At 36.0% G+C, this 18,282-nt stretch overlaps 1 protein-coding gene across 11 annotated transcripts in view; it reads left to right on the forward strand.

Moving 5' to 3' along the window:
* Positions 1 to 18,282, forward strand: part of ARB2A (ARB2 cotranscriptional regulator A) — a 423,507-nt gene that overhangs the window by 251,570 nt on the left and 153,655 nt on the right. For all 11 annotated transcript variants that reach the window (XM_060637731.2, XM_060637735.3, XM_060637734.2 and 8 more), the window contains one exon: positions 18,057 to 18,173. In XM_060637731.2, the coding sequence (XP_060493714.1) occupies positions 18,057 to 18,173 (117 nt within the window). The remainder of the gene's footprint in view (positions 1 to 18,056; positions 18,174 to 18,282) is intronic.

An 18,282-nucleotide genomic window follows, 5' to 3' on the forward strand; every position in this document is an offset into this window, starting at 1 on the left:
TTGTTGTTGTTTTTTAATTTTAACCCGAGATTTTAACAGCCCTGCTAGAGTTAAACTTCTTAAAAATCTCAAAAGTAGGCGTTTCACAACTTTTTCCTAAATTTAAGTAGTTGAAGTATCAAGCTTCTGCTTTAACCAGAAGTTATAGTAAAGGTCCTAAATACCTATTGACTTTTAACTATCATTTAGACATTGTGTTTATGCATACTAAACTACTACATTTGCACCTTCCTCATTTTAAAGATGTAGCAATTTAAACACACATTGGAATCTTTTCATAAAAGCCTAATTATGTTCCTTGCTTTTAAAACTGCAAACTGGTAGTATATACATCACTGGTTTATGTGGAAAAGTAATTGACAAATGGTTTCCTATATAAACGCATGTTTTAAATAGCCTTGAACTATTTTTTTTTTTTTTGCCCTGTACTTTTATGTAAATAAAATCAAGCAACTGTTTTTTATTAATTTGTTTTAGCCTCTTTGTCATATACACTGTACTCTTCCTGGCTTTTTTCTTTTTTTATTTGTCATTTTTATTTGTATGGGTATTTTCTTTTACTTTGTTTTTTGTTTGTTTGCTTTCATTTCTGGGGTCTATGCCAAAAATTGGCTGTTAATAAATACTGACCTAGATAGTATTTTATAGAATGAGATGCTAAGTTTACCTTTGTGTCACATGTATCACTCTGTAGATACCTCATTAATCTTTAAAAATAACTTTTAAGTTTTCTCATAGATTATGTCAGAAAAATTATTAGTCAACTTCAATTCCATAAAATATATGTGATATTTTCTAACATTTTAATCTTGTGTGTTGCATTTTCTTCTAAAAACAGATATATATATATATATATATATATATATATATATATATGTATATATATATATATATATATATATATATTTTTTTTTTTTTTTGTATTTAAAATTTTAGGATCCAGTATTCAGAACATGCACAGTAAAAGTTAGACCATTTATAAAATACGTCTCTAATACAGGCTAAATATGCTAACCTTCTATTACTAGCAAAAAAAGAAAAAGAAAAATGTTTAAACATTCATTACATGTTTAATTACAATTTCGGATGAGTTTTCGGACTCCATTCTGGCCATTCCACTTTAGCCATTCAGGCCATGCTGCCTTGTATTGTGTATTCAGCAGTTCCTATTAGACGTCTTCACAGTGACTGATTCTGCTGGGCTTGCTGACACCCGCTTCATGCATGGCCTGCTGTGCTGGGTGGAATATTTTTTCTGAGCTGCCTGGAACATTAAAGACATCTTGGCCATGTCAGTCTGTGTACAGTGTGTGTGTGTGCGTGTGTGTTTGTGTGTGTGTGTGTGTGTGTGTGTGTGTGTGTGTTTTCATGTGAGCACACATTCCTGAGCAAATCAGTATTAAATAAATGATTATGTGGTGTAGCTTTATATACATGTAAATTTTAAAATTTGAATAATGATGGATTTATAATTTATTACCTGCATATATTTTTAATAATTTTAGTTCAGTTAACATTAGCAAGTTTCCTTTAGCTTTTATTGTCTGTGGTTATTGACACTAGGGGGCACTGCTTATCCTCAGTTGCATCTTACTTCAGGAAATGAGTAAAAATACTCAGCTGATTTCTGTGCTCCTACTTTAATTAACAATTGAATTTAGAGAACTCTAGGCTTTTTAATTCTTTGTTATTTTGGTTTTATTTCTAGTGCCTATATGTAGTGCTAACAAAGGGGGTGGAGCTATTGGTTCTTACAAACAAATACAGTATCCAGTGCCCCATACAGTAACTTTTTTCCCCCATTGGAAATGTCATTCTTGGCAAAACCAGAAGGGCAAGTTTGCCCAGTGATGAGGTTTAGATCCCTTGCCAGCTGTGCTTCTAGCCAGCAAGTGTGATGAACAGCTTTAGAAATCAAGTGAGAGAAAGCATTCAAGAGTTAGTGTGATTCATTTGGATAAAGGTCAAGAGAAAGATAAGCAAAGCATAAGAATGAAGAGCACAAATAGCAATAATTTGTACCTTTTTGCTTATATAATTTCAGTGATCCTGTTTGTAATTTTTAAGCACATACTTAGTTAAAAAGTGACCTGCAGTTCTTCTAAAGTATTTTAAAGACTGTAATTAAGCTTGTATTTTAGGTGATCACTTAAAACTAAGTAGACAAAAGTGGATTCGTTACCATTCATAACTATATTTATAGATTAGAACTGTGGCCACTAGTTGATCATCCAATGCCAACATAATTACCTAAACTTTTTCAATTCACGATTATCATTTGATCTTCAAAATACAAAGGTTTGTTCTGTTTGTTATTTTTAAGAATCTTAATGTCTATTTTAAACCTAAATACTTACGTTTCACACTAAGGAAATACCTCTAACTTTTAAAGACATTAATGACTTTGTTATATTTTTGAAATAAAACTCTCTGTCCTCTTGCTGTCCCCCCTACCCAAAGGTGGAAAGCAATCATAGCCTATACAATAAAGAAAACTATTTTTCTCTGTTCTCCTAATTAATCAGATCCATGAGAGAACTAGTAAAATTCCATATTCTCCTCTAGAGTTACAGCCATTCTTCATGTAGAAGAAAATATTCAATTAGATCATGCCGTTTTTATTAGCTAAAGATATTGATTTTTAACATGACTAATTAGAATAAAGTATTTTCACGGATCTTAAAGTTTTCATGGCATACATTTTACATCCTGACCAAAAGGGATAAAAATATAGTTAGTATGATGAAGCTTGGTCTGAACACCAATAAAATATCTGAGCATAAACACATGGGAAGTTTTAAATAAAATTTGTAAAATACCTTTGCTTCATGGTACCCCATATAGGGTTCCACTCAATGAGTATTATAAGGAGAAATTATTAAAATTTTTTCGAAGAAAAATGGATATGTGCATTATTGTAGGTTGATTTCTTTCTTTTCTAATTTTCCAAGTGATTTCTCGATGTTTATTGAACAACATATACTTTTAAATATATTCAGTGGCTAGTTTGATATGGTTTCTTGGGCGGGGGGAAGCTTTCAAGGTTAATACACAGTTCATAGAGAAATATTATCTGTTATTTTTCATACAAGTATTTTTCAAATTATTTCTGTATAACATTGTAAGAGCATTAGCTAATTTAGCCTCATCTCTGATCTTCACTAATAGATTTATCACTTACTAAAAATAGGTCCCACCTAGTTAGACCTTACCAGTCCGTAAACAAAACACTGATTAGTCACTATGGGGCAGCTTTTGTTATAGTCCCCATTTTATAATTTGAAATGTTATTTTCCTAGTACTCACAACCTACAAGCAATCAGATGCTAGCCCATTTATAATAGGTTTTTCTCCTCCTAGGAGGACGTTGCTTTTGGCTATAAAAAGTTAATTTCAGATCCTGATATACTTGCATTAATTTTTGAGACAGTGGCTGGGTGTAGTACAGCAAAAGAGTAACACGAACATCACACCAATGTGTGTGCTGTAGCTAATCGTTTATTACCTCAAGCCAGAGAAGCAGTGTTAATGTGAAGGCCGCAGTATGTCTATGGAAAAGATGGAGACTGACAGAAAGGTCTTAGAAGATGGCCTTGTAAAGGTCTTGAAAGAGGGGAACAGGAAGAGAGAAAAATAATAGCAACACTATCAGAAGAAATAATTTTTAATACTTACAGTGCTGGACATCTTTGGAATGTTTTATGATTAAAACAAATTATTATCTTGAATAACAGACCCCGTCCTCTCTTCAAACATCTTTGCTTCAGAATGGGAAAGCTCATTGTAGTGTTATCTTTGCAGAACCATAAGTGTTCTCTAAAAAACATATGACTGAGATGTTCATCAGCTGGGATGTTTGCTGTAATTCACCAATAAATTTGAATAATTTGACATAATTTCTGACAAAGATGAATGTTTCCACATTCATTTCCATAGTAAGGCAGTATCTACATGAAGAAACCAGTTTGACTGACTTTACCTGCCATATTGACCAGAAAAAGAACAAAACAATAGCTATTTAGTCCACAGAATTAAAGCAGTTTATGTGTACAAACTACCTTGGTGGCTTGCCATCTCCAAAACTTGCATTAGAGTATGTCTGTCACTTTGGAGCCCATAGTATTACAAGGAAGCAGAGCACTAGGATACATCACCAAGGAACTAATGGCACGTGTGCTTTTAGGTAGTACAGAGTGGCACAGAATAAAGGAGAGGCATTATCATTTGTGGAATTTTGAGTTATAGCTGGACCAATCCCATGTCTTTCAGAACTAGAGGTTATATCTAAGTCATTTCTTCTTTTTCTCATCTGTACAGAAAGGAAATGGACTGTGTAATTTCTAATATCTCTAACAACTTTTCCATTCTTTACTTCAGTATTGTAGGTAGAGCCACATCAGCATTAATTAATATTTACTGGTTTCAGTAAACTCTGATGCCACCTGTAAATTCATTCTTTTATATAAAAGACCATAAGAGATATTGCGATGCATTCATGACTCTTATTAGAATGTACGCTTTAAGGCATTAGGGTCTAACTCACCCACTCCCACTCGCCATTAAAAAGTGGTGTCAATATCAAGTTAATGTCTAGAAACATTTGAGTACGGGAAAATTCACCAATGAGTTTTTTTTTTTTTTTTCTATGTGAGGAGGAAAATGACTAATAGATCATAGTACGTGCTGGAGCTTGTGTAGGAAGAGACAGACTTAGGGAAGCTTTGCTTTTCCTGACAACTCAGTGACAGAAAGTAGTATGGTAGATTTCATCACGACACCCACAGTGAGGGATGGCAGGTTGGGTTCTTGTGAAAGAGGGTTAGGATCAGAACTATGGAAATTCAACATTTGTTCCTCATGCCTATGCATTGTCTTCTTTTGTGATCTGTCTGTGGCAGTATCTTTTTTTCTGCGTCTTGTTACACTCCTGATTATGATAACCTTCCCTACAAGGAGTCACTGTTTCTTTTTTGCCTAAGATTTCTTCTTTGAACTTCTCTTGAATGTCATTCTCAGGCCTCCCTTCAGACACATTGATGTTTTGTAGATATTTGACCTCCATTCTTTCATACATATATGCCTAGAAGGACAGCATAGAAACTACCTACCAATTGACCACTTCCCCTTTGCCTTATCTCTTCAATAAAGTTTTTCTGAAAGCACCTCTCTTCTTCTCCCATTTCCGCACCATGTCTGTTTCACTGAGAATCTCACCACGTAAAACCTCTGTGTAGTTCTGTTTTGTACATTGTCTTTTATATTATTCACACTCAGGAAGATAGTGTAAGAATTTCAGTCGGCAGTGCTGTCAGTCTGTCACCTTTCATGCACTACTCTAAAATTGCAAAAATGTAAATGGAGTAATTAACCTGCTATGAAACAGTGACATATAATTGAATTTCTAAATGAGTGAACTACTGACTCTATTTTATATCTTTGCCATTTTAGAGGATTACCTGTTGGCTAAACTGGTTACTTAACAAAAGGTGTGATGTAACAAAAATTCTGCTTCCTACTGTAATAAATGCTGAAGCTTATTAAACATCATGTACTGTGCTGAGTTTATTTATTTTAGATTTCTTACTGTTTGAATTATTTCATACTCATGTAACTGAGGCAATAATTAATGATAATGGAATATAGACCCTAAATTACTGACTCAACTAGTGGAATCTCCCCCAAAGAAGTGCTAATGAACAGACACGTGAAGGAATTTTAAAACACAGCTTGGAGAATAATTCTTCTTCATTCACACATCAACCCTTCCTCAGTATAAATTTTTCACTGCCATCTTGCATCAGAGCTGTCATCAGGTGTCTAAATGATAGGTTTCAGGGTTCTCTTCTTCCTGTTAGTGATCTGAAGTGCTACTCCACCGTTTTCCATTACAGTGGATATTGATAGAGGACACTTAGTGTACAGTGACTGTTGTTTATAGTTCACTGGTATATGAACTCAGAAGTGCTCTCTTACTACAGTTTGTATATGTGCTCTATCTGTGAGGTGAAGATGTAGCCATATACGTAAATACCTACTTTCATTCCAGCCCCATCTTTTCTTCCTTTTAATGTTTATATGGTTTTGTGCAGTAAATACAATCCTAAAAAGTCCGATCTCAAATGAATCTATTTCTTGTTTGTTTTTTATGTTTGTTTATTTTTGAGAAAGAGAGAGAGAGAGAGAGAGAGAGAGAGTGTGTGTGTGTGTGTGTGTGTGTGTGCACGAGCAGAGGAGGGGCAGAGAGAGAAAGAGACAGAGGATACAAAGCAGGCTCTGCACTGTCAGCACAGAGCCCAGTGCAGAGCTGGAACTCACAAACTGTGAGATCATGACCTGAGCTGAAGTCAGACATTTAACCAACTGAGCCACCCAGGAGCCCCTCAAATGAATCTATTTCAAACCATTTATTCCCATAGACTTACTTTATCACTTCAGAAATGTGATATGTGCTTTCATAAGAAAAATGATTCCAACATATAATCAGAATCATCTTTTAATACCCTAACTTAAAGGATCGTCCTATATTTGTTGGTCAGTAGAGTTTACATTTAAACAGCCCTTATAGGTAGTTGAATAGAAATTTCTTCCAGCAACAATATTCACTTGAATGTTTAAGCAGGCACATAAGCTCCAAGTACTTAGCATAACCTCCCAGGTAGAAGAGCCATCTGGAGATTCTTGTCCAAATATCGTCAAACCATATAGGAAGTCTGTGACTTCTGCTTATTATGATGATGTCACTTTCCCCTTAAAAATGGGTGTCAACCTCTTCCCAATGTTTGATAACTCTCATAACTCACAGTTGATTAACACATCTGGTTTTAGGAACATTTACGTGGTCTTGCTTTCCTCTATCGATGGGTCAATGCCTACACTAGAATCTAAAAGTTAACAGTCCCCTTCCAGTTTATGCCACACTGTTTTGCATAAATCTGAGCCCTGCATTTGAAGAAATATGGTCAAATGAAGATTACCCTCAATTCCTAGAGGCAAAAATTCAGAAACATCTCAGGACATGGAGTAACTAAGATCTTGGAAAGAATAAAAATCTTTTAAGTGTCTTTATTCAATCCCCAAATTTAGATAGCACAGTCTTTATCTATATCATCAAGGCTGCCATTTGAAAAGCCAACCCAACTACTTTTACAGTGAAACTTCCCTGTTCGTGCACACCCTTCCTTTTTCCCTACCAACACTGCCAGGTTTGAGTTTATGATGGCAGACACTAAGTGACTATTGCATACTTTATTTGAAGTTTGGGGTTATTTTGCACTCAGATTTGAAATCACAAGTATACCTTGCTTTTCTGACATACACATTTCATTTGAAATCCAAGAAATCAAATCATTCCCAATGGGTTTGTAAGATAATTTTTGAATTTTGTGATTTTGATGTCTTTATGCTTTTTAATAGTCAGTGTGTCTCCATATTTTGACTTTGTGTTTTTCCTTTAGAATCTTTAGTTGGGGGATAATGCAAAATTTGACAGGATAGATAATATGGAATTAGATTGTGAGAGACCTAAAATCCAAGAGGAATTTACTTGATCTCATAGATATTAGTGAGTTAAATCATAATGCAATCTTGAGTACACAAATACTAAGTGCTAGGCAGATTAGAAGGACGATTTAGATTTGAATGGACAGTAGGCTAATGCTTAATTTCAGTTACGGCCTGTAGTGGACATTGTGATACACTGCCCACTTACTCCTTCAATAAAGGATTCTGTTGCCCCCACTGTTAAGAGTGCTTTCATAAGACAGGGATTGACTTGGCTGCCCTGGGGGCTCATATTCAAAGACAGAACAGTATGGGTAATTAAAGGCCAACCCATCTAGGCCCAGCTTAGAATGACTTCAAAGGGTCATTCTAGGTGCAGAGCTTCCCTGGGGTTGTATGAGATGATCGTTGGACTTCCATCTCACCTTGACTTCTCTCTCTGCCCATTCCTGCTTTGTTTCACCCCCTACACCTTCCTCAGATGTTGATCATACTTTGTGAACATCCTGCATGCTGAATTCCATTTCAGAGTCTGTTTCCTTGGGAATCCAACCTACAATATGGTCTGTTTCTTAATGCTCCAAACCAGACATCACTCTAACTTGCTAACCATCACTTTCCCTTATCTATTGCATTTTTGTAAATAGCACCTCTGTTTGTTTCACAAGTAGTTTCTGAGCACTTAGCATAGGTCAGTCATTGTGCAGGGAACGGTGATGTGTTGCTGACTTGGCAAATAAGATCCTACCCTCATGGAGCCTCCATTTCAGTGGGAAAGAAAGACCATGAACTAATCCTTACCACTGTAACAAGTATTTCAAGAGAGAACATTTAAGATATTATATACAGATAACCATGATGTAAAGACATGGGATTTGGAGTTAAAAGATTTAGCAGTGCCAACTTAGTAACTATGTGATACAGGCAAGTCATGTTCTCTAAACATCAGTTTCCTCATGTAAAAAAAACAGGTACATAATCCTTCAGCTACCAATCTACTTAAAAAGAAATTGTTCTATACACACACACACACACACACACACACACACACACACTCAGAATGTTAAAGGGCTCTACAGAACTTACCTGAACATGCCTTCCTTCCTAAATTGGGAGTTCTTCCCAAAGGTCAGAAATCATGTCTTCCTCAACTTTGTAGTAATAGTGCATTACCTAAAACAGCTGGTAAATTACAATATTGCTTTCCCTGTTTATTCCAGGTAACAGAGTATACAGTCCTTAAGATAAAGTAATTGAAACTTGAATTTTTTACAAAAATATTTTTAAAGTTATAAAATAACTTTGAAAACTTTAGTAGAATTTAAAACACACCAAACATCTATGTAGAAATTCAAAATAAACGTTTCTTTTTTCCAGGTCTAGTGAGGTATAATTGATGACTGAAATTGTATATATTTAAGGTATACAACCTGATAACCTCGATATCTGTATACATTGTGAAATATTCACCACAGCCAAGTCAGTCAACATATCCATCACCTCACACCTGACTAATGTAAAAGCTTTTAAGAAAAATTTGTTAAATAGCATAATCTCCTGTACTCTGGTTATCTATTATATATCTTTGTGGCAAGAAACCTTATCTCTTTACCTTTCTTTTTCCCAGACCAAAATAAAATGGTGTGCCTTAAAACGAGTGTATTAACACTTTCTCAGCCAGATGTGTATTCCTTGCTTCTGCCTGACCTAATGAAATCTTTTGCCGCAAGTTTTTAAACCATTCAGTGATTGACAAATTCTGTATATACGAAAGTATCTCTGGCATATGCCAATTGATAAAGGCTCATAAGTGATTTTTATTTAATTTTTTTAAGTTTATTTATTTTGAGAGAGAGAGAGCGCACAAGCAGGGGAGGGGCAGAGAGAGAGGGAGAGAGAGAGACAGAGAGACAGAGAGAGAGAGAGAGAGAGAGAGAGAGAGAGAATCCCAAGCAGGCTCTTCACTGTCAGAACAGAGCCTGACACAGGGCTCGAACCCACAAACTGCAAGATCATGGCCTGAGCCAAAACCAAGAGTCTGATGCTTAACCAACTGAGCCACCCAGTCGTCTGTCATAAGTGATTTTCAAACTGAGTATTGTGAACATGCTTACTACTTATTTGTATCAGAAACATTTCCGGGTGTATCGTACATTTATAAGGTTTTAATAAGTTTTCTCATTGTTCCATCTAAGACTATGTATTGTCACCAGTTAAACATCTCCTTTGCCAAGCCTGCCCCAGTTTTTTAGACTGGCAGTGTTCTTACTTACATCTTTGTAATATATCCACTTGATTTATGTTCATTATAATTTTTAAAGCTATGTTTTATAATATCCTGCCTTCTTATGATCAGTCCTATGACATTACATCGTAGAACATTTTAATCAAAGAAATCACTCTGATGAATCCTTACACTGTTTTCTTAATATGTGACCTCTTTTATTTTTTTCCTTACAATTGCCACTTTCATGATTGATGAAGTTTTTCAAACTGTTGCCTTTTTTCTGTTGCTATGTATTTTTTGTAAAGCACTGGTCTTCTTTTCCAGTTCCCAGATTGTCAATCACTTGTATTTGTTTGTTTGTTTGTTTGTTTTCATTTTCTTTTAAACCTACCTTCCATGTATGCTTTTTTTGTCCCTGTAGGAGCCTGCACGTGGCAGCATAGTCTAGGCAGAAAAGGAAAAGGAAGTTATTACTGCTCTCTTCTGGCCACCTACAATACTAAATCATAACTTGCCATTCCCTAACTGGTGGCTGGAGACTTATCTTCATAAATACATGTGACCCAAGAAGTTTCAGTTTACATACCCTATCCCTTGGGGTTCTTGCCTGTGGAGAGCCTTTTCCTTCCTGAAATTAGACAAAGGTTGTAAGAATTGTAGCTAGGGCTTCAAAGCACAGGAAAAGAGAATGTTGTCTTATCCTGTTGCTACCGTGGAGCTCCAGCTGGCCATGTTTATCTACCCAGGGTGTGAAGCTGTATGTCCGTCTGTGAGGGGCTCAGCACAGCGCTAAGGCTTGCCCTTAAATTTTAAACTTAGGAACTTTTGGAAATATTTCTTGTATGTTTTCCTACATGATTATTTTTATAGTGATAACTTTATAGCTTTGGGGTATATGCTTAAATTGTTGAGCATTGAAACTTTGTAAGATCTACCTGTTTGCTAGAGTAACATCGGACTTCTGTTGTATATATAGTGGCCATATAATTTATCATCCAAACTAGGATACTTTTAACAGTGGAAAGAGACATGACTGATAATTATGCCAGGGAAGTAGTTATGAACCAGGAATGTCCCGGACTAATTAGAATGTGTAGTTATCCTATTTATACCTAATCATTGTCTCTACAATCATTTAAGCAAGCCCAAATCGCTTTACATAATTAGGGGATGGAGCAGGGGATGTAGTAGTTGTAGGACACACAACTGCTACCCAATTTGTGCAAATGTTGATGTCACTGAAGAGTACATAGATAGCATATTTAAAAGGAAGAGCAGATTTCAGAAATTAAAAATGAATGTCAAGGTAATAATGATAGCAGCTGACAATATTGATTGCTCCCATGCTTTGTCTCAGTTGTCCTTCAGTGATCCTATGAGTTAACTACTACTATTATTATTCCCATTTTTGTATTCTCATAATGATGAACCAAAAATTAAAATTTAGGGACATGGAGTTCCAAAGCTCATGCATGCTTTTAACTGCAACACTATGCTGCCTTCCTCCCGACATACTTTGTATCTCTGATTGTCTTCTTTTTTTTTTTAAATGTAGTCAGCTATACTTCCTCTATGTAGGAAACAAAGTGGTACAGGGACTCGCTGCCAGCTTGGCACTGCTATGCCACGGCTCCATGCTTTGTTGCTGGCCCAAGTAATTCTGAAAGGGCTCACTGATGGCAGGAAACGAGAGCTGCCACAGTATGGCTTCACCAATTCTGTTGTAATTTTTAAGTGCATAGTGCTATTACAGGTCCAGTGTTCTGATTACAAGATCTTAAACAAACACAATAAGCACCTCTTTCTATTTCTCGGCCAGGTAGTTTTAGAATTACTGAACCATGTACTCTAAAGCAAAACCAGCCTGTCATAAGTTTCTTCTCTTTCATGGACCTGTGTCTTTTTAAAAACCAGTATTTGTCATTAAAGGTATTTTTGGGTAAGCTTCTGTTACCTTTTACACTGAGAAGGCTAGTTTACAAATATGGAGTAGTTTGTCTGGTGTGTTTTTATGGTATCATCTATTATGATTGTGTACTATGTGCCACATCCTCCACTAGTCGCTTTATATTCGGTTCATTTCAACTCAAAATAACTCTGTGAGTTAGATGTATTTACCATCTCCCTCTTACCTGTGATGCAACTGAGACCCAGAAAAAATGGAAATAATTCACTCAACGGATCATTGCCAGAAGCGGCAGAACAGGGATTTGAAACAAGGGAATCTGATTCCAAAATCCTTGAACCTAACCACTGCATCCCTTATAAAGACTGCTTACTCGAAAGTTTCTACTTTCCAAACAGAAAAAGAAAAAGAAGGAGAAGAAGAAGAGAAGAAAAAAAAAGAAGTGAATGCAGATTAGAAATGTGAACTGAGTAGCAAGTGAGAGCTGAATGTCACAGTTGTCTGGATTTCCTGCTGGGCAGTTTAGTCTTCATATTTCATCTACTGAAGTGTGTATATTTCACTGTAATCACTAGAGGTACTTCAAGGGCCTTGGGCGACAGGACCGAGGTTTCAATATTGTGGCAAAAGTGATATTTGTTCTGTGAATAGCACACTATTGGGATTGACATGTACAAAAGAATCTTCAGGAAGACATTAACAGAAAAGACTCTGCCAAACCCAGCGTCGGCTGATTAGTCATCTTGGCCCAACATACATTTCCAACCCAGTGGGCCTGATAGCACACAGGGCAGTGTGCCATGAGCCAGGAGATGTACAGGCACAAATGTAAAGTGATGGGAGAGGTTTGTGGTAAAGTATCATGGCTTATCAAACTACATAAAAACTACACTCAACTAGAAGCACTGAGTGTAATTATAATCTGCACAACAAAAATGTTACAAGGTGCCACATTTTCACACTTTTCAAACCTTTGAAACAGCTTAATCCGCAATCTTAACTCCAGGAGCTCGAGAGGGAGCTAATCTATTTACACACACACACACACACACACACACACACATTTTTAAAAGACATCTCAACTGTGCTATTAATCAGAGTGATGATTCATTCATGCTCATGCAGTAGTAATGATCCTCAGATTTATAAATGTGCAGTAGTATCAGATCCTAATCTGATGGAAACATGCATTATTTGATTTTCTTTCAGAATATTCTTTCCTGTACAAGCGATTCACATGCTGTAACCCTCACAGTGCATATGTGTAGCACATGTCAGAATTTTAAAGGAAGGTAGTGACTTTTGCTGATGAAAGACATTAAGACATTTCCCTCAAAAACATGTTTAAAACATATTATATATGCTAATATAGATACGGACCTGTATGCACCTATCACATCCCTACCCCCAACTCACACTGCCTTCTTTACGGAGGCCCCCTTGGACTTTAAAATCTAAGATAATTTATTCTGAGCACTATAGCTGCTGGGCCACAAATATGGGAAAACGAAATAATGCATTTCTTTTAGGTTAGGGTGAAGACAAACCCAATGCAGGGTTCACTTCTTTATGTTGAGAGAACTGAACCTTGTGTTGGGTTGGATTCATAATTTCCAAAACCCAAGACCCTCAGCTAGAGATATGAAACTGCTTCCAAAGACTCATGGCAGAGTGTCTCTCTAACATGAACATCACCCTGCCTTCAAAAGCTTATCGTCTAAGCTAAGACAAGTGGACAGCAACTTTTTAACTTAATTTGGTAGAAGTAAAGGAGTCTGTGCTTTCCTTTTCTAAAAGTAGTTCATGATAGATGTGTGGGGAAAATGAAATAGGTACAGAAAGGGAATAAAGAAACTTTTAAAGGGACATGAACATTTGGATTTGGCCAGGTACCTGTGAAGATAGTAGGCAGGTGCTTCCTCTGAGGGCCTTGCAGAAAGCATGGTGAGGGGAGGTACATGGACAGAAAAGACCTGTGTGATTTCGGGGGAGAAATGGTAGCAGGAAGGGCCATAGTGCACATGGAGGGGAGCAAGGCTGGCTACTGCTGACAGTGGCCCTCCCACACCACACCCCCCTGATCTTCATCTCACCAAATACTCTTAGGGTCTGATAGGCTTTCTTTTCTTGTTACAGTTACTTAATGTTTAAAATCTTACTCTAGAAAAAAAAATAATACAAACTCCAAAAATTTTAAGAGTATGATGAGCCTGTATGCAGATGGTGTATGTTTTTAATCTGTTCAAAGTACTTCATATTTATTGGGTTAGTTAAGCTTTTGTCAGACTAGGAACACTCAATATGGGGAAGAAAAGAGCAAATTAATTTTGTAGAAGCTAAGATGAGAGGACTATGAAGAGATAAATACAATTAAGAAAGGGACACAGTGACTCAGTCACTCAGTGACTCAGTCTTGATTTCGGTTCAGGTCACAATCTCACAGTTCATGGGTTCGAATCCCACGTCGGGCTCTGTGCTGAGAGTGTGGAGGCTCCTTGGGATTCTCTCTCTATGCCCCTCTCCTCTCTCTCTCTTTCAAAAATAAATAAATGTGAAAAAAAGCGAGGGGGCAAAAATATCAGGTGGCAGCATCAAATACTTTGTATTTTCAAATCACCAGTATGTTTTAAAGAAATATTTAATTTTCCCTCTTATCCCAGACATCATTTTACTTTAGAACTGTAACAATAATTTTTAAACGCTGCTGATAGTCTGGTTTAGCACATGACTGATTTCTATGTTGGTATGATTTTTAGAATTTCAACATTCTTTACTGATCTGGATTTGAATTTCTTTAACCATTTTTAAATGTCCAGGTCAATGAAATACTGTGTTACTGAAATACTGTAAAGAAAAGGAGATTAATCAAGTGAGTTCATTTATGTAAGAGCATTATGATATATTACTGAGAAATAGACCCCATGTGACTTTCATGAAAGAACACAGGACTTAAAGGCATGGACAATGCAGAGTTGTGTCATTTTGTATCTGTGTGGCCTTTAACCAATTTCTCAGTCTCAACCAGTTTCCTCCTCCACAAATGGGAAAAATAATTCAAGTTTTGTATATATTTCAATATTATTTAGGAATAAAATAAGAATGATTATTCATTTTGAAATTTATGAAGTCCTACTCAGATGTAAATAAACATTCTACACACGAATAAAAATAAATAGTATATTAAGTATAATTTTATCATATATAACCTCTTAAGCCATGAAGCTTTGAGATGTTGATGTCTAGGACATCAAATTTTTTTATCACTTTTATTCAACTATTGATACCATACTAAAGACATCATAACAAAAAATGGAAGGTCATCCTTTATTTTTGAAAGATTGGTATAGGTGTGAAATTGATCTTCATTGTTTGAAGAGTTCACTTAGCAGGTACTTCAAAGTTCATCCAAGACTATATGGGAACATTGAAATTACAGGGTCTTATCATTTTTAGAGACTAAAATCCTTTTAAGAATCTAATGAAAGCTTAGGACCCTCTGCCAGAAAAATATTCCTATCATGTACAGACAGAATTTTGCAAGGAATTTCAAAGGAGTTCCTATCCATGGATCCTAATAAAAACCACCTTGCACCTCCACCTGTTCTATATTCTATCTAGAGTCTGTCTCTTAAACAATCTTGATTCCTGTGTTCGCCCTACCCCATCATTGCTATTCTCCAGCATTCTTCATCAGTGCTCGCTCCCAGTGGAGGCAGTAAGAGAGGGAAGGGCTATGAACCAAGCTAACACATACAAGAAGCCAGAGGCTTTGGACAGAAATGGCAGTTGCAAGTACCTTCATTGAGGCTAGAATCGAGGTAAATTAATCCAAAGAACTAAACTGTTAAGATTTTCACCAATTTACAATTCTACTACTCCTACTAAACAGTCAAATATTTGAAATTCTTTGTACTGGGTTCATTTGTAGCCCACTCTTCTTTGAGATCCTCTAGAATTTGACCACTCTTCACCTCTAGTAATATAATGTGAAAGTGATTTTTATACTGTAAAGGACTAAAACTGTATAAGAGATATGCTCGATTCTGTGAAGAAAAGTTACACAGCGTCACATCCATTGTGTGAAATGTCAGCCAGATGGAAAAACAGACCAAAGGTTTTTTTCTCTGATAGTCCATCTAAAAACTGTATATTTTTCCAAGTTTGGAATTTTAATTACCACATTTCCTGCTTTTCCACTAAATCCTCAGCCTGTTTGACTCTTAATTTTATGTCGTTGCACAAATGGCTTTCAATATTCTGTGTCTTCAGATAACGCCACCTTAGAGAAGTCAGCATTTGTTAACAACATCCACAACAAAATCCAGGGCAAATATTTTAAAATGCAGACATATTCTTAGAATACCAGAAGAGCATGCTCTTGTTTTGTAACTTTAGCAACAATCGCTCTAGATCTCTAAAAGTGTTAACTGTTTAGAAAATGAGAGTAAGGACATGTAGCTTCTTCATGAGCCAGGTGGATTCGCTGTTGTGGAATTTTGAGTTCTGTTATCTGATGTCAGTTTAAATTTTTATATTCTAGTGCCAACATGATCCATGACAATCTATTCTTTAAGGTAGTTTTATTTTTTTATTATATTTTAATTTGAGTGTCATTGATACACAATGTTACATTCGTTTCAGGTGCTATGCTCACCACAAGTATAGCTACCATCTGTCCCATTACATTGCTATTATAATGTCATTGACCGTGTTCCTTATGCTGTGCTTTTTATTCCCATGACTTACCCATTCCATAACTGGAGACCTATCGCTCCCTTTCCCCTTCACCCATTTTGCCCAACCCCCTGCCTCATCCCCTTGGTTTATTCCCTATATTTATAGTTCTTATTCTGCTATTTGGGTTTTTTGTTTTGTTTTGTTTTTTAGATTCTATTTATGAGTGGAGTCATACGGTATTTGTCTTTCTCAGTCTGACTTATTTCACTTAGCATAATACCCTCTAGGTCCATCCATGTTGTCTCAAATGGCACAATCTCATTCTTTTTTATGAATGACAGTCTATTTTTAAAATAAAATCTATAAGGTAGCAAACTACTTAATAATGAATGTGAAGTATTGAATTAGAGTATTATTTTATGCTTTTAAAAATATGATTGATATTGCAAGATGAATTTTTGCAGTTACATTATGATGTTGATAAGCAACATTGATTTTAAGATTTCCACATTATATAAGCAGAAAACAAAAGGCCTAAAGATTTAAGGTGTGGAAATTCTGCTGAAGCAGCATTAACAATGAATTCGATTCCCATTAGGTAGTGTTCACTGAGAGGGGATGTGCGTATGTAGGGTTTGAAGACATTTAAAACAGAGAGAGACATTTTTCATTCAGAATGCCAACAGGCATCATTTGGTATCAGAAGCCTGGCTTTTCAACGTTCACTGTATGAGCTTTCATCACCACTCAGAAGTCTCACTGTTTTAAAATGCAGTTATATACTTTTGAGAGACAATTCATAGAAATTAATAGCAAATGATTAAAAAATTGCTCTTTTTTAGAGGGAGAAAAGACATTTGATGCCAAGAAACAGTGAGGGCATGGCTATGAAATTTAGGGCTACTGCTTCCTGATTTAAGTGTAATTTTTTATTAAGCTTTCTTATGCTTGTGTCAATCAGAGTCCCTAGTCTTAGTAGATTAAAACCTCTCATGATTCTTTCGATGTGGAGCTATTATTTTTCACTTTCTTTATCTTGCAGACGACTGATGAACTCTTCAGTTTTCTTTAAGCAAAATGGCTCTTTTTTAAGTTTCAGAACCATTTAATTTTATAGAAATAGCATTCTAAAGAAAAAAGTTAGAGTGTAATACTGTAGCGTGTCAACGTGAAGAAATACATTAGAAAGCCAAATGATATTGATAGGCTTTGAAGAGAAAGATCTTTGTGGGCATTTAAAACACCAAGGAATTACAAGACTGTGTTGAAGAGCAGGCTAGTTAAATTGGAGAAGTCAAAGCAAGACATCTTTCATTACTGACATGCCATCTACTGAAAATAAGTAGAAGTTAGTCCTAAGTAGCTAACAGTGAGCCCCGGGTGCTAACTTCCCTGAAGCACTGAAATAGGAAGTGGTGGAAGAAAGTTGTAAAAGAAACCCTCAGGGATTCCTCCTTTTTCCCCCTGTGATCCCTTTAATCCTTGAATTGTCAAACCGCATGGAAAATAATAGAGCTGCGTAGTTCTAAGACTTAAGTGGTATTATCTTTTTAAAAGAAAATATTAGGTCTTTTCACATCTCTGGACAAGAACAGGGCATGCGTTTGGTACAGAAAAGAGTAACTTTGAACAAGAGATGCCTATTACTTTTTCAGTTTTAATATATTATTATCTATGACTAAGCAGGCTGCACCCAGTAGAGAAAAAAATTATAGCCAATATTTTATTTTCCTTTTTTTGAAACAGATGATTCAACGAGAAGCAGATGTAAAAAGTAAGGTAACTGCTGTGGCGTTGACAGACTCTGTTCACAATGTGTGGCATCAAGAAGCAGGCAAAACGATTCGAGAATGGATGAGAGAGGTGAGACAAGATTTTTTTTCAATGCTGAGATGAATGAGTGAGAGCCTTTATATCTTGAGCCCCCACCAACTTATACCACCTCCCGCCCCCAAACTCCCTTTCTAGAGGC

The sequence above is a fragment of the Panthera onca genome, chromosome A1 (assembly GCF_046562875.1).
Source record: "Panthera onca isolate mPanOnc1 chromosome A1, mPanOnc1 haplotype 2, whole genome shotgun sequence".
In the NCBI taxonomy this organism is placed as follows: Eukaryota; Metazoa; Chordata; class Mammalia; order Carnivora; family Felidae; genus Panthera; species Panthera onca.